At 38.9% G+C, this 26603-nt stretch overlaps 1 protein-coding gene across 1 annotated transcript in view; it reads right to left on the bottom strand.

The window, feature by feature from the left end:
- Positions 1 to 26603, bottom strand: part of CFAP43 (cilia and flagella associated protein 43) — a 75154-nt gene that overhangs the window by 32035 nt on the left and 16516 nt on the right. Inside the window, exons 9-19 of the mRNA XM_084904014.1 lie at positions 24156 to 24272; positions 21988 to 22068; positions 19087 to 19235; positions 17594 to 17697; positions 13871 to 14011; positions 12951 to 13123; positions 12035 to 12184; positions 9770 to 9900; positions 6938 to 7079; positions 2649 to 2750; positions 1867 to 1944 (exon numbers count right to left, since the gene is read on the bottom strand). Of these exons, the coding sequence (XP_084760140.1) occupies positions 1867 to 1944; positions 2649 to 2750; positions 6938 to 7079; positions 9770 to 9900; positions 12035 to 12184; positions 12951 to 13123; positions 13871 to 14011; positions 17594 to 17697; positions 19087 to 19235; positions 21988 to 22068; positions 24156 to 24272 (1368 nt within the window). The remainder of the gene's footprint in view (positions 1 to 1866; positions 1945 to 2648; positions 2751 to 6937; positions 7080 to 9769; positions 9901 to 12034; positions 12185 to 12950; positions 13124 to 13870; positions 14012 to 17593; positions 17698 to 19086; positions 19236 to 21987; positions 22069 to 24155; positions 24273 to 26603) is intronic.

Raw genomic sequence — 26603 nt, forward strand, 5'->3', positions numbered from 1 at the left:
CTAAACAGAAGCTGGAGACAAAGGCTGGCCTCTTGGGGCTCAGAACAGGGTGAGAAAAGGTGGAGAGCAATTCTGTACCAGCAAGCCAAGAACATCCACCAAACATCTCACTGTGCGTAACTGTGAGTTTTCCAAACAGTGGGGATAAAGATAGGATCCTATAAATCTCCAGAAAGAAAAATCTGGTTTCCTACAAAGAGCTGGGAATCAAAAAAGTATTGAATTCTCTAAACCAAAAACTGAAAGCTAGAAAACAATGCAGCAAGTAAAAATTCTGAGGGGAAATTATTGTATACTTAAGCAAATATGAGTGTGAGAGTGGGATAAGGGCATTTTAAGAAAAACCAAGTCTCAAAAAATGTAGCTCCCATGTACCCTTTATCAAGAGCCAACTCTTAGAGGGGGCGGGTACCATCCACATTGCTATTACATTTGAATGGTATGCCAGAAGCACAGCTACATGATAAATGCTGTCCACAAGCATGGGACAACACAGAAGTCCTGCATAGGAAGCTATTGGAAGGTACACACCAAGAAAACAAAGATAAATGCATGAGACCCCCAAAACAGGGGCTACAAATCAGAAGGCAGGTGAGAAGGTTTCTAGGACAATGGACAAGAGAAGTCCTTAGGACAGCAACTGTGTGCCTGGTCTAGAGAGCAAGGTGCTTAGATTGGATCTAGAAAATGGAAAGCTCTGGAAGGGAGGACACACACAACTCTGACAGCTTGATTTCCTCAGGTACTTTTATTGAGAAGAGGTTATTTTTCTAATGTGGCATTTTAAGATAGTTTGAATAGGCATGGCGATCCAAAACAAAAGCAATGATTAATTCCAGGAAAAATAAAATTGTAAAAATGGTAATGTAATTATGATATACCATGTGGCTCAACTCTGAAGAATCTATATATATAAAAGCCCACCTACCAGAACGGTGGAACAACCAGAATGACCAGAACAACCAGTGGCTATGACATGCATTGTAGCAGACTGATCCAGGATCTGACTGACTTCAACATCCCAATTGGGGGAGGGCTGGCCGGCCAACCACCTGCAGCCCCTCCTCCTGGCCGGTTCCACCCCTGATTGTCCTCCAACACCACGGTTGGGGGTGGGCTGGCCAGCCAACTGCCTGTAACCTCTTGCCCCAGCCGGCCTGGCTTAAGGGCCCCATCGGGGCGGGCAGGCCAGACCCCTACCCATGCATGAATTCATGCACCAGGCCTCTCGTATTTACATAACTATAATAGTGTGCACAGTAAGTATGGATTTATATATATGCTGTAGTGATGGGGTGGAGGGTATAAAAGAACCTAAATATTCATCTACCATACCAGTAATCCCATAGTTATTGTTAAAATAGAAATATTAAGAGATAACAGTATCAAGAAAACTATTTAGAAAGATGGAGGTAAATATCCAAACAGAAATGTTGAAGAATTGAAAACAGCCTTCAGAGTATAGAAGTCATAGTGAAAAAAAGTAGGGCAGGTGCTGCTTTAAAATCTTATTTTTAGTTATTTAACTCATTACTTAACTTTGTAAAATTGTAAACACATAAATTTTATTAAAATAATGATTAAAAAGTAAGATAAAGTATTTATCTTACTTTATCTTACTTTTTAATAATTATTTTAAAGTTATGTGTTTTTAATAAAGTATTTTGGAGAAAAAACCCACTGTTTATATGTAGTACGGTAAGGTAAAATTTCTACCCTGTTGAAGTACTCCAGAAAACTGAGCTTACATACAGGCAAAAAAGAAAATGGGTATAGCTTCTCATGCTGTATTGAACAAAATAAATGTCAAAAAGTGATTTTAGAATGAGAGTCAACTGTATTAGTATATGAAACCACAACACTTACAGTTTTAGCAAGTACTTTGATTTCTCTTTTTATCTCCTTCCTTTTTTTGGTAAACTGTTTAACCTCCTTTTCGATGGCCTGAAATGGGACAAGTTTATCACTTAAATAGGCAAGAGAAATTATAGAGAGGCACACACACACACACACACAGAAACACAGATATATATACACAGGTACAGATAGATATGTAATAGATAGCACTTCTCTAGGAACAAAATTTTTAAAGACTAATAATATAAAATTGTACCCTAAGTAACACTACTGCAATACCTTGCTTAAGTCAACTGCTATTATGTTGACTGAGGCAACATGGTAGTTTCCAGTCAATTGTAAGGCCAATGGAAAGAAAATAATTAAGGAGTAAAAAATTAGAGAATGGTTGACAAAGGAAAATCAGTGAGACTAGATAAGTGGGCTCAATCCAGACACAAGCTACTACTACCGTTGTCTGAAGCCAGGATGTCCCTTTTCCTATTTTTGGCCCACCTTTCTCTTTCATCACCTGTGCAGCTCCCCTAAATTTCCCTCCCGCATAAGGTATCACACTTCATTCTTTGCTTTGGGTTACCTGGGCAACTTTGTTGGGTTTCATATTAGCGTAAGTATAGTCCTTAAAGCTCATATATCATCTAAAATATTGGGCTGTTTTTGGGGTGTTCGTTTGCTTTCAGGAAGGTTACACTTGTATGATGGGATGCTTGGCCAAGTAGTATCTCATTCTACTTGCCAGCAGGTTATCATAGGAAAGCATTCTTTCAAACTCTCCCATATTTTATAAATACCTCTTGGCTTTTTCGTTCTAACCAGGAAATTTCCTTCTTAGTATCACGTTGGACTAAATCTTCTTGTGATGATTGAATGCTGAACGTGACATCCTCATATACCTTAGAAAAAGACATTTCTTAAATTTAAAATTCATCAAGTTCTCTTCCTCCCAGCCTACTTCATATAATTATTTTGAATCCTTTTGCATTTGTTGCATCAAAAAAAAAAAAAAGCCACAATTTTTGCCTTCCCAACATGCAATGTTTTATTAATTTAATTCCACCAGTCTGTCCCCACATCAGCTACATTTTGCATTGAGAAAGAAGGTGATCACATGTTCACCAAAACACTCTCTGCTTCTTCATGTTACCATAGGCCAAATGCTCTTGCCATTCAAGGCCTGCTCCACAATTTGGATTTAGGACCTTAATCTTTTCCTCCTTCTCGAGGTCTTTAACTTAAAAAAAAAAAAAAAAAAAAAAATCCCATTGCCCTTCTGCATCATCCATTTCTCTCTTCTACAGAATCTTTCCCAAATGCGCACTGGTACCCTGTTTCCCCAAAAATAAGACAGTGTCTTATATTAATTTTTGCTCCCAAAGATGCGCTAGGTCTTATTTTCAGGGGATGTCTTATTTTTCCATGAAGAAGAATACTGTACACATTTATAGTTAAGTGAAAATAAAGGAAATTTATTACCTGTGTACGGTACGGTAGTACGATAGTTGTCAACACAAACCAGACAAACTGTGAATCCTACAGTATCAAGAATTTACTCATTTATTCAATGACAATCATGTCATCATCTTCTGGAACATCATCATAACAATCCAATTCCTGAATTTCCTGGTGAATTTCTTGTGACTCCATTTCTTTCAGAATCAGTGGACCAAATCTCTCATGGTTAGCCTAGGGGGGCCTTATTTTCGGGGGATGCCTTATATTTCACTCAGAAGGAAACCAGTAAGGAGGTCTTATTTTTGGAGGATGTCTTATTTTTGGGGAAACACAGTATCTCCTGTCCTAGGAAAGCCACTCTCCATTGACCATCACATCCCCCCTCCAGCTACCACCCCTTTCCTTCTCTCTCTCTCTCTCTCTCTCTCTCTCTCTCTCTCTCTCTCTCTCTCTTTCTTTTCAACAAAACGTCTTGAGTTTGGGATGTCCACTCTCCTGACCCTTCTGTAACCTCACTGTCTTACACTTCTCATTTTTCTTTGCCTTCCTAAATTCTTTTCCTGGATATATAGAAGTTGCTCTCTCCTGGTCCCTTCTGTTATCATTCACTCTTCCATGATGACTTTGCCTGGTTTTTTGTTTTTGTTCTTTTTCTTTAAATTCCATCCACATGCCTTTGACTCTCAAATCAACATCTCCAGTGCTGGCCCATTCTCAGAACTCAAGGCTCCAATGGCTTACTTGGTATCTCAAGGTTGGCATTAGTAACCGATTTCAGATTCCCTTCTTTCTCCCAGAGAAGCTCCCTGCCCCACAGTCGTCCCCATGTTCACAAATAATATCATCACCTGCATAGTTTTTCAAGTAAAAATTACTTCCTCTCCACAACAGTCCTCCATGTCCATCCTTGTTATTTGGATCTCTGGCATAGCCTCCTAACTAATCTACCAAGTCCACTCCTGTCCCCTACAGAAAACACTCTCCACACAGTGGAAGTAGTTATTTCAAAAAAATGTAAATAAGATCTCGCAAATCCTCTCCTCAGAACACTTTAATAGGTTCTTACCAAATGTCAAATTAAATCTAAACTCTATCTGGTTTACAAAGCCCTTTGTTACCAGGCCTTTTCCCAGCTTGAGGACCTCATTTCCTACCTTTCTCTCTCTTGTTCCCTTTAGCTACACAGGCCTGTTTTAGGTCCTCAGACATGTCCAATTCTTTTTCCTCTCCTCCCTGAGGACTTCTGCCCCATCTATGCTGCATGTGGGCCCCCTCTTTTTAATTCGGGTCTCAGCTTAAATTCTTCATGGAGAGGCTATTCCAGCCAAACACTACCACACCAAGCCATTTTTATTCACCAAATAGATCTTGTTACTATCTACTTTTCTTATTTATGTGCTTGCTTACCCTCTCTGCTCACTCCCAACCCTCAATTAGAATGTAAGCTTCATGAAAGCAGAAACGTCTATGTTGTTCATGCCTATACTCCCCACAGTCCTAGCACATGGAGCATATTGTGCTCAATAAATATTTGTTAAATGATTGAATGAATGAATGTAGTTCTCTGGCCAGATGCTTCCTAAATACTGTATGTGACCTAAGAGTATAGAAGCGAGACCACTTGACTAAGCACCAGAATTGGTAGTAAGAATTTTTTTTTTTTTCCAGGCAAGCCTGATCTTATACTATGGTTTGAATAACTTCTGAGGTATAATATTTGCCATTGCTTTGAGAAAGGATGAATATTTTCTCTCAGTCACATTTAGCTCACGCTCTTTTTGAGAATCATGGTATACCTGGATAAAAAGGAAAATGACTATTGGGTCGGCAGCTAAGTAATTGCGGGTTTCACACATATATGGCTTCAGTTGAATTTTTAGGTTTGCAGACGTAGTACAAATGTAAAACACATTTTGTTATTTGATAGTTGGCTATTCAGCTGTTAATCAGTAAAAAAAGTTTTTTGATCTGTTTTGTAGTTTTCGTTTGGCGTTCGTTGAAAAATGGAAAATCAAAAGGAACATTTTCGTCATATTTTGCTTTTTTATTTCCTCAAAGGGAAAAACGCATTGCAAGCTCATAAAAAGTTATGTGCTGTTTATGGTGACGAAGCCTTAAAAGAACGGCAGTGTCAAAATTGGTTTGCCAAATTTCGTTCTGGTGATTTTTCACTCAAAGATGAAAAACGCTCTGGTAGTCCAGTTGAAGTTGATGACGCCCTAATCAAAGCAATAATCAATTCGGACTCTCACAGTACAACACGTGAGATTGCAGAGAAGCTTCATGTATCACATACATGCATTGAAAATCACTTAAAACAACTTGGCTATGTTCAAAAACTCGATACATGGGTTCTTCACGAACTGAAAGAATCACAGTTAACGCAACGCATTAGCAGCTGCGATTTGCTAAAGAAACGTAATGAAAATGATCCATTTTTAAAATGACTGATAACTGGTGATGAAAAATGGGTTGTTTACAACAATATCAAGCGGAAAAGATCGTGGAGCAGGCCAGGTGAACCAACTCAAACAACATCAAAAGCTGATATTCATCAAAAGAAGGTTTTGTTATCAGTTTGGTGGGATTACAAAGGAATTGTCTACTTTGAACTCTTACCACCCAACCGAACGATCAATTCTGATGTCTACATTGAACAACTAACGAAATTAAACAATGCAGTTGAAGAAAAGCGGCCCGAATTGACAAATCGAAAAGGTGTTGTATTCTATCATGACAATGCAAGGCCACACACATCTTTGGTCACTCGGCAAAAATTAATGGAGCTTGGTTGGGATGTTTTGCCACATCCACCATATAGTCCTGACCTTGCACCATCTGATTACTTTTTGTTTCGATCTTTACAAAACTCCTTGAATGGTGAAAATTTCAATAATGATGATGATGTCAAATCGTACCTGATTCGGTTTTTTGCTAATAAAAACCAGAAGTTTTTTGAACGTGGGATTATGATGCTGCCTGAAAGATGGCAAAAGGTCATTGATAAAAATGGGCAATACATTACAGAATAAAGTTATTTAGTTCCATGAAAAAATTGTCTTTTTCTTTAAAAAATCCGCAATTACTTAGTTGCCGACCCAATAAATATCTGCTTAAAGAAAACTATAACTGTAAACTGATAGCTGATTTAAAAAGAAAGTGAGTGTGGATGAAAAGGGATTCTATGGAAAGTAACCTCAGAGACAGCTCTAATCATAAATCCCTAACTGGGCAGATCATGATGGGCAGTTTCCAAAGTCCCCAGGCATATAACTTCTTTAGTAAAAGGTTTATCTTTGCCTTAAGCAAGACTTACCCATGGTTTTTGTTATGTCCCAACAGAGGGCATAGTCTTGTCTTGTTAACTATCCTATCCTTGCCTAACAATCCCTGCCTTTTTGTTTTTTGTTTGTTTTTGTTTGTTTTGCATTCATATAATCTTCATTAGCTCCCTCCCTAATTTGAGATGCATAAAAGAAACTGTGAAACTGTCGATTTGTGAAGCATTTGAGATACTGCTTCCTGGCAATTGTCAATTTGGCTCCAATAAATCCTACAAAAATTCTTTACAGGTTTGGATATTTCTTACATTGACAGAAAGAGAAAAAAAATTATATTGTAACTCAACTATTGCTTCAGATTCTGTATCCACGGAATCCCTTTGTCTCAGACTTAAATAAATATTCTCTTCGTCCATGGTGCTGCTCAGAGAAGCTAAAAGAAGCTGGCAATGTTGAAGAATGTCACTGCTTATGCTTCCTCTAAACCGCCTGTATTAATAAAAAGAAAAAACACAGTTTATAAAACCACAAAGGTCACATTTAGCAGAATTATTTCCAGACACACAACCATTTCCACACAAAGAAATATGTGGACTGTAGATATTAGGACTCTACTTCTTAGAGGAGAGCCCATTCACAGGCTCCAGGACATGACAAGCCCCCGGATTTATTTGGGTGACCGCTTCACATGCTATCTGCATAGCCTTGCCCTGCACGTACTCTGTATTTGCCTTGGTCATGACACAGAAGAGCCACTACTCTGGTTGATCCCTTGGAATGTACTAGGTGCTGCAGTGCTTCACATACATAATCACATTCAGTCCTCATAGTGACCAAAACAACAAAATGACCAGTCTCTATGACATGAACTGCAATGGCCAACAGGCCCAATCAGGCCCCAATCAGCTACCCTTCAAACTGTTCACAGCCCCTCCCCCCAGCCAGCGGGCCAACCTCCAGTCTCCCCTAACTCCCACCAGCCTGGCCGCACCCCTCTGTGCAAGAATTCGTGCACGGGCCTCTAGTTAATTATAATGGGTGGAAATGTCTTTAGTTCCATAAATAGGGCTTAAAGAAAACTATATTGTTTGCTGTTACCTTAGATGCTATTTGTTCACCGACTATAAAGGGTATGTTAGGACATATATAAAATACAAGTTAGTTAAGAGTCTGAGAATAAAATGAGCATGATGCTGCAGTATTCAAATCAGTCTTTGAATTAAGTGGCCAACACAACTGTTATGATATAAAATCTCCACAATATTTAACATTTTCAAATGTCACCCAAATTTATTATTGCTTTTATCACATGAGGCACTATGAGATATTATTTCTAAGGAAATGAACTGCACAGTGACTAGTGATGTCCACTGGCAGATCAAACAAAACAACACTCAAAGTCCAGGATATCACCTTCTTGCTCTCTGCCCCTGGTCATTATCTGCACGCTTCAGTAGTATTTGTTTATTTAGAATTCTAGGACATCAGAGAAATGGTGGTATGAGAGATCTCCTTGGTCTCTCTCCCTGAAATTAGAAGTTAATCAACTATAATTCAATAAAGAATTCCCTGCTCAATAGAGAGGCATGCCTGAGATATCTGTGCATTGAAACATCTAAAGGTAGGCAACCTGGAATAAACAGATAGATGAAAGGGAGGAAAGTGCAGACAGCCTGCAGAAGTAGCGATGGCTTAGCCTGGGGAGGGGATGAAGCCAGTGGTAACAGGTGCTTCCTTTGGTCTGGAGGAACAGGATGCTGTGGGGAGGGAGGGCAGCCCAGTAGGGTGAAGAGTGTGTGAGTTAGCAGATGCATGATAGAGCCTGGGATTCTGCCATGATGCTCTCCACTATGGGGCCAGTGATGGTGTTTCAGACAAACAAAAGGAACCACAGAGTCCTGCCCCTTGGACTCCCAAAGCTCGCCTCTCATTGTCCTCAAGTCCAGTTGAGGAGCATACTATTGCAGTAGAACTATCGCAGTAGAACCTCTAATTCCCTCTGTAAGTGATCCCCAGGTTGGGTACTTGGGGCAGGACCCCACAGAGGCCAGGGGTCACTATTACAATGAGGGCAAAACAAACCCTACCTGCAAGCAGCATGCCTCTACTATCCTAAGAAAGCTGTGGAAGTTCACTAGATCACAGAGCTAAAAAATCTTGTGAATTACCGCCATCTACTGGAAAATAGTAGGAAGACCTCTTCAGAGGAGGCTGTTAGGGGTCATTAAAATAGACAGATATAGATGTCTAGTCTAGAGTCTAAACAAAGAAGAACAGCAAATACCATGAATAACCATGGTTACAAGGACAACCAGAAAGAAAATAAGAAATCCCCAGAAAGCAATCTGGAACACATGGAAATACATGATATAAATGACAGAGATTTCTAGATTGCAGTTCTAGAATTTTAATTTTAGTCTAATCCAAGTCTACTAGTAAATAAATTAATATATTTTAAGCAAATTATAATTTGAAGAGTCAGCCTCTTCTGGTGTACACTTACATACATATCTATGTAAGTATTTTTAGGGATAAACAAGAGTTTTTAAAGTATGTATTCTTCAAAATTGTCCTCAATTCTTGTACTCTTCCAACAGGTTTCATAAAAGAGGACTGATAATCTTATACATATTAACCAAGCCTTTTCTTGTCTTTTGATCCTTTGACATTTTGGGCCATGCTTACCCAGAAGGGACTACCCTCCCAGGGCTAGCCAAATCCTGGAGATAGTCAATAACTTATACAGCAGCCCACCTTTCAAATCCAAACCAACTAATCCAGAACCCCACACCCCAACCATTAGCTCCACTGGGATTCTATACACAGGGCCATGGTTTCCTGGTCCTAATAATCTCAGGGTGAAGTATCAGACAATTAGGAGTCCCTATGTCCCAGAATCCACTGAAATTATCCAAACTAGTCAATCCTAAATCTGTCTGCCCCTTCCCATGGAAACCAAAATAAAGGCTCTTGCCTCCTTACCTACCCTGGTGGTACCCCATGTGGGCCCCCAATAGCACGGCATATTCCCCCCCACCACCACCCTTGGATTCTGTGAGCATGACAATCTTTTCAATAGCAGTTGTATCCTGTTATGTTGGTTTTGCTGTACCTAAATAAAAACAAAGTCTTTATTTTAAAACATATCATGTGAGGTTGCTTACATTTACTGTACGTACCTCCATTTTAGGCAAACAAGGGTGCCATCATCTCTCCCATTCACCAGAATGGTTTGTCCATCAAATGAAATTCTCACTGAATGAATTCCATGCCCCTGGTGAGAATGAGTCCGACACCGAACAAGTATTTCCTTAATAGTTTTAGGAACAAAGTGCAAAAGTTACTAACAATTCTATCACGTGGTTTTTCTAAGGGGGTAACGTGTACTTTGCTTGTTGACAAGTCTTTTTCTATTTGTTAACAAGTGTTTCAGTTGATAAGGAAGTAGCCTCTGGGTAAGACAAGGCACTGAAAATCCCTAGTCCAAACACCAAGACTGAGTCATTCTCCCATTTGAGGTAGTATGGAAGGAGAGGGACTATCATCATCTATTTGTAACAGGATAATCATACACAGAGAAGTAAATGACTTGCTGAAAACTATGAAGTTAAGGGAGGGGCCTTGAGCAAGCCGAGTGGCAAATTCATATGGCTTTAAGAATCAGGCAGGTTCCATTTATGTGCAAAGAGGCTGGGTGTGAGAAGAGAGGTTGATAAGACATAGTGAAAAAAAGATAACATGCCTGCCCAGCTGGTGTGGCTCAGTGGTTGAGCATCAACACAGGAATCAAGAGGTAGCCAGTTTGATTCCCAGTCAGGGCACAAAGCCGGGTTGCAGGCTCGATCCTCATTCAGAGGTATGCAGGAGGCAGCTGATCAATGAGTCTTCTTATCATCATGATGCTTATATCTCTCCCTCTCCCTGCCTCTCCAAAAACAATTAAAATATATATATATATTTTTAAAAAGGATAACATGCCCCACATGGAGGACATGAATCAAATCAGTTTAGCTAGAACCCAAACACATCACTAATTTGGTACACAGGGTAACAGTTTAAGCCCCTGGACTCAAAACTGGGATTTCTGTGTCATACTGATTCTCTCAACACTTGATACCTTAAATTTTTTTTAAAAAAACTTTTTGAATAGGTACTACATTTAAATGGTTCAAAATTTAAAAGACTATAAAATTGCATGCAGTGAACTTTTCATGTCACCATTCCCCAACCACCTCCCAAAGGCAATATCTTCAACAATTCAGGCATTTTTATGCAGATAAATGTTTACACACTTTTTAAAACATAAATTATAGTATAATACCTATATTATGCACCTTGCTTTTCTTCCCTAACAGTGTTCTTGGGGTTCTTTCCATATTGTTGCATAAAGATTTTCTCATTCTGTATTACAGCTGTGTAATATTCCACAATGTACTTATGCATTGTTTATGTACCATCTTCTATTTAACCAGCCCTCTGTTGATGGGCATTGGATTGTTTCACAAGCAATGCTGCCATGGATAATAACCTCATAGTATATTAGGTACTTTACATAAAATAAACCCCCAAATCTTTGACATCTTGCCACATCATGCCACTATCACTTGTCTTGTACATTACAAATCATTTGACTAATACACAGTGTAACAGAGTTTGCAAATTGTTCACTTAAAAATAATCTCTAAGGGATTAAAGGTTTTTCCTGCATAATAATAATTACACTTTTGCCCCACCTTGTTCCAAATACGTTTTCTTGCACATGTGAGCGAGAACTGGATGGGCACAACTAGGGCCCAATTGATCTGAACACCAGGCATGTGTTGTGTGGGTCTCTGCGAAGCTTCAAGTGTGTGGGGTGGAACCCTGGATAAGATTCACTGACTGCATTACATTATACTGATGACCAGTACAACTTGATTCCAGCATTACGAAAGACTCAGGTGGGGGCAGCAGCAACCAGCCCAGAGGCCCTTCAGGACAGGCAGATGGCAACAATAATCCCTAGGTTGGCACAGCAATAATCCCTAAATTGGCACAGCAATAATCCCTAGGTTTGCACTGTTGCCAAAACAATTTTGCATATATCCTCCCACTGGCTCTTGCCAGAATTCCGCTGCTGAGAGCAAGCAAGCCTTCCCTGATATTACAGAGGAGCATCTGAAGCTCAGTGCGTTTCCAAGACACACAACTACGTGGTGGAAGAGCTGGCCTGGCAGTCCTGCCATGGGCTTTTTCTTTGCAGTTCTTAGTCCCCGGTTGATGTTTCCTCCCTCAGAAATGTAAACCTCGGCACATAAATACACTTAATGTTAAAGTCAATAATACCTTCAGTGGTAATAAATGAGGCCTCAGTTTAAGAAAGAATTCCAATTCCTTTCCTAAGGGTTTTTGCTCCTTATATGAGATCAAGATATACATCCCATAATTTTTTTAAAAGAGATTACCAAAGTGTAAACGTCTCGGATATGTATAGTTCCACATTTAGCTCTTGATATGAGCCACAATCCATGAACAGACAGAGAGAGCATTCCAGGTCCATATAGTTTGCTCTGCGCTTTTTGCATTGGCTTAGTAACGAAAACACCGCTATGTTCCTGCCAATCAAAGAAAATGATTGCATTATAGGAAAGATGAGGGAAGCAGCATCTTAGGGTTTGCAGTTGTGCATACACAGTCAGATTCGAGTGTGCAAATTCAGTCATTGATACAAAGTAGGCATTTGTATTTGTATCACATTTTTCATCTTTGTTTGCAAATAAAAGTTCATTTTGACCAACTAAGAAAAGTCTTTATGTGTTAGTTACCAATAAAGATCCCACACTACCCTGAGAATATTTCTCATGAATTACTTTCATATAACCCTATGCTCAAGTCAAAATAAATTACTCAATATACCCCCTATATGTTTCACGTACTCCCATCTTCAGGCCTCTGGACACACTGTGACTTTTGTCTGGAATGCTCTGCTCCTCCCCATCCCCACCAATCCTACTCCCTCCCAACCTCAGCAATCCCATTCCCCAACCCCCAGAAGGATGGTCCACAATATTTTCCCATGTCTCTATTTTTGTCCAATTTTGCCTAGGATTTAAGTACAAATTTCCACTAAACTAATAATATGTCATCTGCATATTTATCTGACAAGTATGATATATGTAGCACAAGTGTGAAGTTGCTGCAACGTATTTTGATGGGTTAACAAGTCGTGCTAACATATGTCTAATTCAAGGAAATTATGTACTATAATAAAGCCATTTGTTAACTGGACTATAATGTTAAAGCACGGGTCAAGTCTAAGTAATACCATGTGTCAATCTTGATTGCCGAGATAAATGATGGCAAGCTTAAGTTTTGGCCTACTTGTCTAGAAAGTCGATAGCAGCAGATGTACGGCACTTCACTGCAAAAACCGTATACCATGTGACTTTGGAAGTCCAACACTGCAGAGGACAGAGAGTGCTCCGTCTCATACAGGAACTTATGAATGAATTCATCTCTCATCTTCCCTCTTTCATCAACAAAGGTTGCAAAAACTGTAAGGATGTAAGAAAGAAGAGAGATCACTTGCACCATATATTGATTTTATTTTTTTTAATTGTTATAAAAAACTCTGAAAAGTGAAATAAAAAATATAAACGCTCAATTAATTATACAGAGGCTAGTAGGTGACAAAAATGATTTAAAAACAAACTTGGATCCATCAGAAATACTTGAGTATTAAATAATTAAATAGTGAATAAGATATCTTTTATAAGGCCTTAGTTTCATCAATTAAACAGATATATCATTCAAAGAAACTCATGATGATCTTTAATTAAAACATGGCTAGTGAAAATATAAACATACTTTGAGGTTTTTAGCTCTCTTGTGTTTGCAAAATAGCTACCTAGATATTTAATCAGACCTCTGGCCAAAAAGCTTTCTTTAGAATTTCATCAGTGAAAGTAACTCCACAGCACCCTATGTATATTTAAAATTACAAAAAAAGAGACACCACAAAATGGCAAATCAACTTGACAAAAGTGCCAGTTGATCCTATTTCTTTTCTCTGATAACTGGATAGATTCTTATGAATGACAAGGCCTAGAAGAAAGTCCATATTTCATATTGATGAGTAGCCTCATTAATTTCATTTTGTAAGATACACAAACGATGGCCATTGTACCTCTTCACGTGTTAAAGGGGGCAGGGTGGAGGGCAGGATGCTATCAAAAGAAAAAGAAAAAAAGCTATAGCAGGGTCCAACACAGGACAGACTTGGTTGCTTGGCTTTTCTTTACCTAGTGGTAGCACGTTAGGCAGAGTAAATATTTCCAGCCTGCTTCGTCCTGTCTCTGGAGCTGGAGAAAGCACCATCACTTCCACTATATCTGTTTCCAAAAGAGACACCGTGGATATCTGTAAAATGCCTTTGGCCACCTCTGAAAGAAAAGAGACCAACACCACAAGTGCTCATCGATAAGCTTAAGGAATCTTTTATCTTTCCAAGTAAGATACCACATTATAGAATTGCCTTCACTAAATCTTTAGATCCAAATTTACTAGATATTTAAAATGACCTTTCAACATAGTAAGTGAACAGATAATGGAGTCTCCTGATAAGGGGCTCAGTATCTTTCCCCGGCCGGGAGGCTCCGGGGAATCCTCCAGGCCTACCAAACTCAGAACACCTGTATGCCCTGCCCCTGGAAAGTCCACTCTAGATGGAATGCCCATTCCCAATATTGGACAAACGCAGCCTTTAGTGTTCTTTGCATCTTAAGTCAAGGTATTGAGGGTGCGGTGGAAATATACAGGACTAGTTGTCCTCCAGAAACCTAGATAATCAGACCTCTGCAGGGTTCATACCTGGGGCCCACCGTGAGTTCTCTCCGGGTCACTACTCCCACTCTATGGGGGCTGTTCTGCATGTACCACCCTCTCAGGCCCCAAATATCAGCCCCTCCCCTCAGGTGTTCAGTGGATGAACTTTCCTCTTACTTAGCACAGCAGACTGAGAACATGACCTCAACTTTCTTATCCAGATCTCACACTGTTCCCATCCTCCCCCTGCATTTCCTGACATTTTTTTGTGGGAAATGAGCTCAGGCCTCTAATAATGTCCTTTTAGACCATGGGCTATCAATGACTTCTCTTTATTTTCTTGTGGGTTTTTTTGTTTGTTTGTTTTTTGTTTTTATGGTTTCTTCTATTTAACCCTAAAGATTCCCCTATGCTCAAATCAGGTCCTTCCTTCAACCCTACTTCCCCACCACAATTACAATCCCATTCTCTTTTTTTTAACTGCAAACTTCTTAAAACAGGAGTTGTCACTTACTATTTTCTGATCACCACTCTCTCCCTAACCTCTTTGTCTCTCCCCTCTAAAGAAATAACTCTCCCAGGGGTTACCATGACGGGCAGATATATATGAAAGCCTCTTCCCAGTCTTCACCCCACGTCTGCCACAGTATGTATATACCCTCACCCAGCCTTCTTCCTTCAAGCTTTGTCTAGAGTGGGCGATTCCCAGTTTTCTTATTACTTTGGCCTGTCCTCAGTTTTCCTCACTGCCTCATCTTTCTCTGTCCACTACTTCAAAGTTTTTCCCAACCCATATTCTTTTTGACCAGATTTATTTAAAAATGGAATATTGCCCTTGCTGATTTGGCTCAACATGGGCTTGCGAACTGAAGGATCCTGGGTTCAATTCTGGTCAAGGGAAGGTACCTAGGTTGCAGGCTCAATCCCCAGCCCTGGTCAGGGCACATGTGGGATGTGGGAGGCAATCAATTGATGTCTCCCCTCCCCTTCCCTTCCCTCCCCTCCCCTCTCTCTCTCTCTTCTTCCTTCCACTCTTTCTAAAAATCAATGGAAAAATATCCTCGGGTGAGGATTATCAACAACAATAAGAACGAACTATTTAGGCAGAACTTGCATCCACTCTGAGGTCAGCCATAGGTCCTACCACACTCTGTGCCACCTAATTTACATATTAAGGTTACCTGTCTAGCCTCATTAAGCAACTGGGTTTGTTTCTACTCTGTCCTCTTGCCATCTCAACAGTTTCTATGATTTCAAGATTAGAATGCTACCATTAACTGTGAACTACAAATCTCCATCTCTAAACTAATGTTAAAGATCCCTGAATAAAAAGCTTATTGGTTTCAAATCTACAGAGTTCTTTAGCTCACTCAATTCCTCAACCTCAATAATTTTCTTTTTTCTTTGCTTTTTACTTCATTTGATAACATCACTAACTTTCACCATGCAGACTAGAAAATTTAATAATTGCTGCTCTTGCCCTTTCACATATAGTCAAAAACCAAGTCCTACCAACAATCCCATCACCCATAGCTGTTCCCTCCTTTTTCTTCTTTTAAGATATATTTATTGATTTCAGAGAGGAAAGGAGAGGGAGAGAGATAGAAACATCGATGATGAGAGGGAACCATTGATCAGCTGCCTCCTGCACACCCCCTACTCGGGATCGATCCTGCAACCCAGGCATGTGCCCCTGACTGGAATTGAACTCGGGACTCTTCAGTCCGCAGGCCAACGCTCTGCTAAGCCAAAGCAGCCCGGGCTGTTCCCTCCTTTTTCCTTTCTGTGATTACTGCCTTGGCATGTGCACAGTGGATAACAGCAGGAGACCTGAAGTCAGACTTCCTGAGTTTGAGTCCTGACTCCACCACTACTTAGTTGCATGACTTGGAACAGCACTTCCTCTCTCTCTTCTTCAAATGCCTTATCTGTAAATTAGTACTACAATAATAGTCCCTACCTATAAAAATTGTACAAATTACATAAACTAACAAGTGCTTGGAACACAGAAATCCCTCAATAAAAGTTGGCTATTGTTAGGATTAATATCACTTTATGTCTGGCTACTAGAATAATTGCCTAACATCTTTTTTATCCCATTCTCTTGCCTTTCTGTTCTATCCTTCACATTTGTGCCTGAGTCATCCTCTGAAAACTAAGTCAAATCACGCTAGTTCCATCTTGAAAACTTCTGACGATATATCGCTTTAACCACAGAGCAAAGTCCAGACTCCTTGGAATGATACTCAAGACTCTTTGACTTCTTTCAGACTTTATCGCCATAATTATCACCTACTAAACTTTTCTGCTTACCTATTTATTACACCAGACTTACCACTCCAAGGGCTTTTGTTCCAACTTTCATCTGGAGATGAAATATTAATATGGCCCATCCTCCACTCTTTAACCCCTTGGAAAACTCTTCCCCATCCTCTGCACTAACCTCCACTATTCCCCCCACCACCACCCACCCTTTACCTCCACTCATTTCCTCACACCTGGCAGAATTAAAATTGCTTCTTCCTCTGTGCCTACACAGTACTCTGCTTATTCCTCCTGCACTAAATTGTCTCCTTGGCCTTTCTGAACCCCACAGGGCCTAATTTGGCATTTTATACCTAGTAGGTAAATGGATTTTTAAAATATATATTCAGGTGAAATAGATATATGTACTTAGTACATAAAGCCAGAGAGAATATATATTAGTTCTTACTGTTTATCATTAAGTGCCATCTTGCCTCTAAATGTGGTTTACTTGGGCATTTAAATAAACATTATTGAAAAAAGCTGTATATCATTTTGCTTAAAGAGGTAACATTAAAGACTCATGTCATAAAACTTTCTTTAAATATATTTATTAAATAGAGGTCAAATATTATTTTTTAAAAAAATATTTCAGGTATAAACAATCAAACTTCTCTTTGTAATAACATTAGGAATATTTATCCATTTTGTTAATTAATTCATTGATTGATTCAAGAAAATTTATTTAGTATCAACTATGTACCAAGCAGATATACCAAATACCTCTAAATATGACATAGGAATACTCCTAAGTAACTTTTAACAGTTATTTAAATGTTTCTCTATTAGAAAATAAGCCACAAATAATTATCTCACTATTGCCCCATTTTCACCACCTTTAGTTCTTTGGAATAAAGTGACCAATATTTTAAATTAATAAGCATTTTATGTAGTACCTACAAATCCAAAAATCTGAAATGAGTTTGAGGGTCTGGCATCCATAACAAAGATGAGTCCTTCCATTGTCCCAGCTAATAGAAACATCCCTCGCTGGTCATAACTGGAAAAGGAGAAATCTGATTTTACTTGTTTCACTAGTAAGATGGTAAATATTTATTGAACTACAGCACAAAGATCCATTCAAACCCAGTCATTCTAATGGTCTGTGATTTTCAATATTATCTGACCTTATAAAAGCCAAGCGAGTACGTATAAATGTAATCACTGCATTCTAGGTTAATGCTATTTCCAAATTTCAACACAATCAGAAAGATTCACTTAAAGATGGGCAATTATTTCATCACTAGAGGCCCGGTGCATGACATTAGTGCACTATGGGGGGGTCCCTCAGCCTGGCCTGCGCCCTCTTGCAATCCAAGACTCCTCAGGGGATGTCTGACTGCAGGCTTAGGTGAGCCTGGCTTCTGACTGAGCAATGCTCCCCCTATGGGAATACACTGACCACTAGGGGGCAACTCCTGTGTCCAGCGTCTGGCCCCTGGTAATCAGTGCGCATCATAGCAATAGGTCGTTCTGCCATTTGGTCGATTTGCATATTAGGGTTTTATTATATAGGATAAGTGAATGAAATACAACAACAGAGCTTTCTAGACATTTCAAGTGGAAATAAGCAATTCTGAAATTAGTGATGAGTACACGTCAGTATCCTTCAGAACTAGTACTTGGAAGGAGGAGGAAGGATGTAGTGAAATGGTTCTCAACCTTCATGAAATTAGAAGAAGTGGAGAAATACAAATTAATGTAAGAAAGAAGGTATCTGAGAAAGAAGATGCAACAAAAACATGGGACCGAGGAGAGGGTGTAACTGGAGGGTGGTTACTGAACCTAAATTCCCTCATTTGTGGAGGAGGAGGAGGAGGAGGAGGAGGAGAAAAAAAAAAAGGAGATGGAGAACACTGTATATGATTTTGCTCCCATTTAGAGAGAGGCAATGACTGGAGCCCCGCTGCCTGGGCTCCAATCCCAACATTCGCCATTTATACCTGTATAATATTAAACAAGTTATTTAAACTCTTTGTGCTCATCTCCCTCAGCTGTAAAAGGGAGACAATACAAGTAACTCATAAAGTTAATATAATAGAGTGTCTGGCACACTCTAAGTGCTTGATAATTATTTGTGTAAAAAAGAAAGTTTATATCTTTTTGCTTCGTTATGGATAAAATATCTTTGGAAAGAAGACACAAGAAACTGAGAAATTGGGAACAGGCTGCCTCCAGAGAGGAGAACTGGGGTTCAGGGACAAGGGTAGGACACCTTTCACTACACATCCCTCTGTACTTTTTTTTTTTTTTTTACACTGAACAGGGTCAATATATTAATTTCTAAAATTAAACACTTAAAGTTTAAAATGTAAAGGAATTGTGGCTTCACTGGAATTCTCAACAGACAGGTCTAACAACGTTGCTGCCAGAAGCAGGCAGTACTTACAGGAGGTGTTGAATTTCAGTGTCACAAACATGGACCATGATAATTTCCTCAGGGGTTTCGGCATCTACGACATCAAGGAAGTGGACAGAGCCATTTGCAGTCCCCACTGCCGCAGAGAAGGAGGAGGGACAGCAAGCCAGAACTGTTGTCTGTTTAAATAAACCCCAGATGCTTAACTTCATGGTGCCAAAAAGCAAAACAAAACAAAACAAAACAAAACAAAAAAACCACAAACAAGCATACACACACAAAAATAAAATAAAAAAGTGAAGCCAGATCTCCTACACATCGGAATTCTAGTTTATTGGAAAAGCTTGCAGAATGAGAGAAGAGTGGCTTGTGTAGTGTGGTATGACAAATTATTCAACAGTTCTGAACTAACCAACTGTATAATAAGTCACAGGAATCTGTACATCTTATTCTTTTATCCTAAGCTTAGAATGATAAAAATATAAAGACATTTCTTAAACTTTAAACAATGGCTTCATTTTTATCCCTAAAGAATTATAAAATTACACCAATAATAGTTAAAAATAAAATAAGAAATTTAAAATAAATTCCTAGCACCCTTTTGACATCTTTATAGAATGTTAAAGGTTTTTTAAAAAGCCGAAACTGGTTTGGCTCAGTGGATAGAGCGTCAGCCTGTGGACCGAAAGGTCCCAGGTTCGATTCTGGTCAAGGGCATGTACCTTGGTTGCGGGCACATCCCCAATGGGGAGTGTGCAAGAGGCAGCTGGTCGATGTTTCTCTCTCATTGACGTTTCTAACTCTCTATCCCTCTCAATTCCTCTCTGTGTAAAATCAATAAAATATATTTTTTTAAAAAAGGTTTTTTAAAAATATGTTTTTATGAGAGAGAAACCAAGATGGTGGCATCAGTAAACACCTGAACTTGTTGCCTTGTACAACCACTTCAAAACTACAACTAAAAGACAAAACGGATATCATCCAGAACCACAGGAAGGCTGGCTGAGTGGAAATTATACAATCAGAAGGAAAGAGAAAAGCACACTGAGACTGGGAGGAGGTATGGAGGTGCACACAGAAAGGGGCTGGAAACTGAGTACACTGTTGTCTTTTTCAATTGGGGGGAAGATACAAGCTCCCAACTGCTTGGAACTCCAGTTCTGGGTGAGACTATGGGGACCCAGGCTCATACAGGGAGAAACTGGACCATCTGGCATTGGGCCAGAACACAAGGGCGGCTTTCTCTCAGAGGTGCTTGCAGCAATCATTGTTCCTACATAGTGCTGTGGGACACAGAGACCCGGGGCCTCTTTGGGGCAGGGCTGACAGTCAGCCATTGCTGTTTTCTCCACCCTGGTGATTCCCTGAGACCCCCACCCCACCCAATTTACAACCGCACCCAAGTTGTGTGCAGAGGCTTTTGCATATGAATGGCCTAGCCTTTTGCAATCTAAAAGCTAACATACTGCAGCTGGGTCAGAGAGCCCAGAGCCTCCAAAAGAAGGCCCAAGGCTCTACAGCAGCTTCCATTACTTCACAGCTGATATTCATCTGGGCACCTCCAAACCCCAAACAAAGAGGAGGAATCTGCAGATCTCTATGTAGCTCCTGCTGGGCAGCCTCAGCAGTGGCTGACTTTGCATCTCTCTGGAGATCTAAGAACCAGTGTACACAGTGGTCAGAGTGAGACCATCCAGATCAGTGACCAGCAAACTCATTATCAACAGAGCCAAATATCAACAGTACAATAACTGAAATTTCTTTTGAGAGCTGAAAACTGACTTCTGTGCATAGGCCACAAGGTTTCAATCACACTGTATGTGCACGCCCTCATGTGGTATTTTGTGGAAGAGCCACACTCAAGGGGCCAAAGAGCCGCATGTGAGCCACAGTTTGCTGACCACTGATCCAGATTACAACTCTTCACATCCATAAGAGACACACTCAGGGGGCAGACTCAGTGAGTGCCAAAGCCCCATTGAAGCAAGTCTTGCCCCATAAGGTTGTCTCCAGCACAGTTCTCCCATTATAGACACAACTGATCCTCACAGCCAATTGACCTGGAGGTCAATTCCTCCCAGTGATACCAACAACAATCAAGGCTTAACTACAACAAGACTGTGCATACAGCTCACAAAGGGTTGCACCAAGAGTGTCCACCTCAGGTAATTAGGGAGGCTGAGCCACTGAGCCCTATAGGACACCTAGCACACAAAGCCACTCTACCAACACAGGGAAGCAGCCAAAATGCAGAGACAAAGAAACAGGTCACAAATGAAAGAAATGGAGTAAAGCAAACTACTGGATATAGAGTTCAAAACCACAGTTATAAGGTTTCTCAAGAATCTTCTAGAAACCTCTGAGAAATATAGTGAGACCCTCAAGGATGTGAAAAAGGACCAACTAGAAATTAAGCATACACTGACTGAAATAAAGAATAGTATACAGAGACCTAATCCCCTTGAGCTTAGGTGGGGCCATTTAACTAGTTATGGCCAAGAGGATATTTCATTTCCGAGTAAAAGCACTTAACTGCGAATTCAAGATCCTCTAGCACCCTCTTACAATGACATGGTCCAAGGAGCTATTCATTGATAGAGCCTCCATTGGCCTGTCTCCCTGAGAGCCTGTGTGGAGCAGAAATCCACAGTGAAATTATACTATGAATGAGAGAGAAACCATTAGAATTTCAGAAATAACTGCAACCATAGAAAAACTTTTTCTTTCCTATACACCAATGTAGTGCCTCAAGTTTCATCCTCTGGGCTATAAAATATACTATATACACAAGATTTACTCTAAATATATAAGGTAAAAATGCAATAAGGCATCTTAAACTGTATTGCCACAGACTATTGACAGTGAATATGCAAAAGTAGATTGGTTAGAATGCAATATATTTTTAAAAGTCCATTTATAAGGCATACTTACATGGGTATTTAGAGGAAGCCTGCTGACACAAGAACCATCCTCTATTAACAAAATACAAACTTCCCCTGAATATGTGACTGTCTGTAAAAAAAAAATTAAAAATAAAACTCTAAGTGGAAAACAAGACTCTGTCTTGGAAGCATGTTCTAAATGCTTCTCTAGTATGTCTATCACTCTGATTATTTAGTATAAAATTTTAGTTTACTTATGTGGATTACAATTACTTCACAATCTCAACATCAATCTGATTTTAACAAACATTAACTACTACTTTTAATATGACTTACCTAACATAATTACTAATTAGGATTAGAAAAGTAAAACAAATACTTTTTCTGCCTGACATAATTGAGATAAAATTACTTAAAATTCAATGGGAGTATTGTCTAATGAGTAAACCTAGAAATAGAAAATCATACATTATTGATTGAATAGACTTTGTTTTTAAGAGCAATTTTAGGGTGACAGAAAATTTTAACAGATAGCACAGAGACTTTCCTCCTCCCCCATATACACAATTCCCCTATTGTTGGCATCTTGTATTAATGTGGTGCATTTATTACAATTGATGAGCCAATATTGATACATTATTATTGACTAAAGCCCATAGTTTACATTATGGTTCACTATTTGTGTTACACATTCTATGGGTTTTGACAAATGTATAATGACATGTATCCACCATCACAGGATCATACAGAATAGTTTCACTGCCTTAAAAATCCTCTGCTTCCCATCTGCACCTCCCTCCCCACTGGACCCCTGGAAACCACTGATCTTTTTCTCTCCATAGTTTTTCTGTTTCCAGAATGTCATATAGAGGGGATCATACAGCCTTATCAAATTGGCTTCTTTCATTTAGCAATATGCATTTAACTTTCCTCTATGTTTTTCATAGCTCATTTCTTTTGAATGATGAATAATATTCTATTGTATAGATGTACCACAATTTGTATATCCATTCTCCTATTGAAGGACATCTGGGTTGCTTCCTTTGGTATTATTATTTTTGTTTCCCCCTGTTGTTTTTCGGATTTCCCATGAGATTTCTTAAATAAAGTCTGAGGTGTGCATATTTTTCCATTGCAATCCCCCTGGTACTGGCTCCAGTATGGTTTCTACTTCTGGGCATCATCTCCATAAGCTGTGATTCTCTGTATCTGTCTGTCTATCTCTATAATTTTTGGGGTAGTGATCTTCCCTAGAACCTCAATCTGATGGATCTAAGAATTACTGATTTTAAATTCATTCATCTTTTTTCTTGTTGTGAGGCTCCTTACATGCTGAATTGGAATCCAGGAGTTCATATTGTTCATTTTTACAAATAACTTTTACTTTTTCACAAGATCAAGACTGAAAGCAGCTTAAAGTAACTGCAATATGGTATGATTTCTGTTTTTTGTTTTTTGTTTTTTTACTACTATGGAGTAGGTAACATGAAATGTGGGCCAAGTATCTAAACCCTAAATGTGAAAATCTTGTATGGAATTTTTAATTGAGTTGAAACAAACATATGAATATACATAATGCTTCTCAGAGAACACCTGGAGGAAAAATCATATCATCAGAACCTCAAGATTGGAAGAAAATTTAAATGTTTGCTATTCCATAATCTATGTATTTTTTACTTATTAGAACTCCCCAAATCTTAATGGATTTGTTGATAAATCATATGAAAAGTAAATTATGTTTCTTAAGATCAGCAATAGGTAAATAGTTAAACACCTAGAAAAAAAGTTTATTTTTGAAATATAGAGGTTTCTTTTCCTAAGTAGATGGGATTTATGTTTTGTGCATGGCAGCTCTTTCATTTTCATCTTCAGATGGTACTGCATCACTTTGAAAGAAGGTAAATACTAATAACTAAACCAGTGTTGATGACTCATTAGTGATGAATTTGTTTCAAGGTCTGGCTTGGAAAGTTTGTATGGTGAATGCAAACAGAATGGCTCCTAACATTTCTGTTGTTTTGGCAATAGAAATTAATATTATGGAGTCCCAACATGATGATGTCATTCTAATTTGGGAATACACTTGATGATGAAAGTGGTTGGCATTTATACCACATCTTCAAGAATAATCTCTACCTCCTATTTGCATCAGTTTGCACACAAACTTCCAAAATTTCATCTTTAAATCCTACTATGACACAATAAAATATTCCTTACCATGCAATATTCATTTCCAGGTGTGATCAAGTCAATTGATTGAAATTTCCCATCACAAGCCTCTAGGACTTTATCCAAGGTTGGCTCCTCACCAAAAGTGTAAATATAAACAGATCCCTTTAAATATACCAAAAGGAAAAATAAAAAGGAAATTAATGGAATTGTTGTGTGAACAGTTCAACAAATATGTATTAAATGCCTCCTGTGAGTAAAGCACTAAATGGGACTAGGTGATGGAATATTAGAGATCAACTTCTTAAGGCACTGACCTAGATGCATAATATGTTTATTGATTCACTCATCATAATCAATAAGTGGGACTTTATTCTTTTCTTTAATTCCAGGCATTAGTTTTTTAAGTTATAAAACATAACAAAAAAAACACATTTTTTTCTAACTTAAAAATAATGTCTGTTATGCACAGGGAGACCTGTACAAAGCCATTTGTGTAAATAATATACTTATCTTAAGGATATATATTTTTAATAAAAAAATACTTAGTAAAGGTATATGTAATAAAGTACATAACGGGGGGAAAATAAAAATGTCTGCTGATGTGGAAAATTTGAGAAATGTGAAAAACTAGAAAAATTATTAAGATGAATTAAATCCTGTCATATACTAGATCATGGTGAACACCAATGAAAGCTTTTAATAAGCCTGTGAGGAAATTGTGAAGATGTGGCTGAAGCTGTCACTTTATGTCACTTTACCATTCCCAGCTTCCAAATTCACTCCCCGCACCAAAAAAAAAAAAAAATCTATCCTGTAAGTTATGCATCTCTGCCAAGATAACTGTAATATGGTATGGTCACTTAACTAGCAATAAGAAGTCTGTTTTCTACTAATCACAAGTTTTTCAAGTTTGAGTTAAATATGAATATTTTTGTTCTTGTTTATATAAAAAACAATTCTGTAGAGTTCAAAATCTGGTAGATATTTACCAATTTTATGTGTCATTAATATTTCAACAAATATTAAATGGGTACACTGTGCCAGTCACTGCTCTGCATGCTGGGGCTACATCAGAGGACCACATAGACATAAAGCTCCTGTGCTCAAGCATCTTACATTCTACTGGGAGATCTGGCCACAGTGTGGTGATCATCACATGAAAGATATAGTCACTATTTCTTATTTATATTATTGCCACATAGATGCCAGCAGTTAGTGTAATTGAAATTCCTTTTAAATAACCTGCTTTTCTCTCTGACTTCTTTTAAGATTTTCTCTCTGCCTTGGTTTTCAACAATTTCACTTTGTTAAGTCTAAGGTGGATATATTTTTATGTCTCCTGCTTAGGATTCACTGGGCCTCTTGAATCTGTAAAATCATGTCTTTAATCAGGTCTGGAAAATATCTCTTTAAGTATTGCCTCTGTCCCATTCTCTCATCTCTGGGATTTTAATCAAACATATGTTAGATCTTTTCACTGTATCTTTCATGTCTTATACCCTTCCTTCCATACTTCCTACACTTTTGTGGCTCTGATTATATTTTGAATAACTTCTGTTTTCCAGTTTAATTAATTCTCTCTTTGGCTATGTCCAATTTCTATCAGGCATATTCATTTAATTTTTACTTTGTCAGTATATTTTTCTTTTTTTTAGAAGTTCTATTTGGTTCTTTCTCCCTTCTGTTATGTTACATTTTTTTAAGAAAAAAATTTCATGTTCTAAATATTTTAAGTTTGTCATTTAATTGTTATTTATTAAAACACTAGTGTCCTAGTGCATAGATTTGTGCACATTGAAAGGAAATTAATTAGAAGAAATATTTTACTAATGCTATTTGCATCTTGCTAATGAAAAGAATATAGGATTCTACAGAGTCTCCTATCTACTTACTCCAGGACTTCTGTGGGGATCAAATGAGATGAGGCACAGGAAAACACTTCACAAACATTGGTTAAATTGTAAAATGTTTCCTCCTGGCTATAAAGCAAGTTGGGTTCCTGGGTTAAAGAAACTTGGAGGCTAGTTGCTAGGGACAAGAAGCTGGGTATTGCTACATATCATCATTACCCAGCATCCACAGCGACCATTTCCAGGCTGGACTGGGCTGTGGGCCCCACTTTGCACCATGGGGTCTTGGCAGTGTTGGCTGAAATTTGGTGGGGTGTTGCTCTGGGGTGGTGGCAAGGCCTGTGTTCTACTTGGTGGAAGCCGAGTGTTGCTTTGTAGGTGCCAGATCTGTGGTGCCATTTATTTTTGAACTAGAGTCCTGGTGCACGAAATTTGTGCACTCGGGGCAGAAGGTCCCTCAGCCCGACCTGAGCCCTCTTGCAGTATGGGAGCCATTGGAGGATGTCCAATTGCCAGCTCAGGCCCTTCCCTATGGGGAGAAGGCCTAAGCTGACAGTCAAGCATCCTTAGCGATGACACAGAGGTGGGAAAGGCTCCTGCCACTGCCACTGCGCTTGCCAGCTGTGAGCCCAGATCTGGCTGA

Source organism: Pipistrellus hanaki (assembly GCF_964339955.1).
Source record: "Pipistrellus hanaki genome assembly, chromosome: 14".
NCBI classification, from domain to species: Eukaryota; Metazoa; Chordata; class Mammalia; order Chiroptera; family Vespertilionidae; genus Pipistrellus; species Pipistrellus hanaki.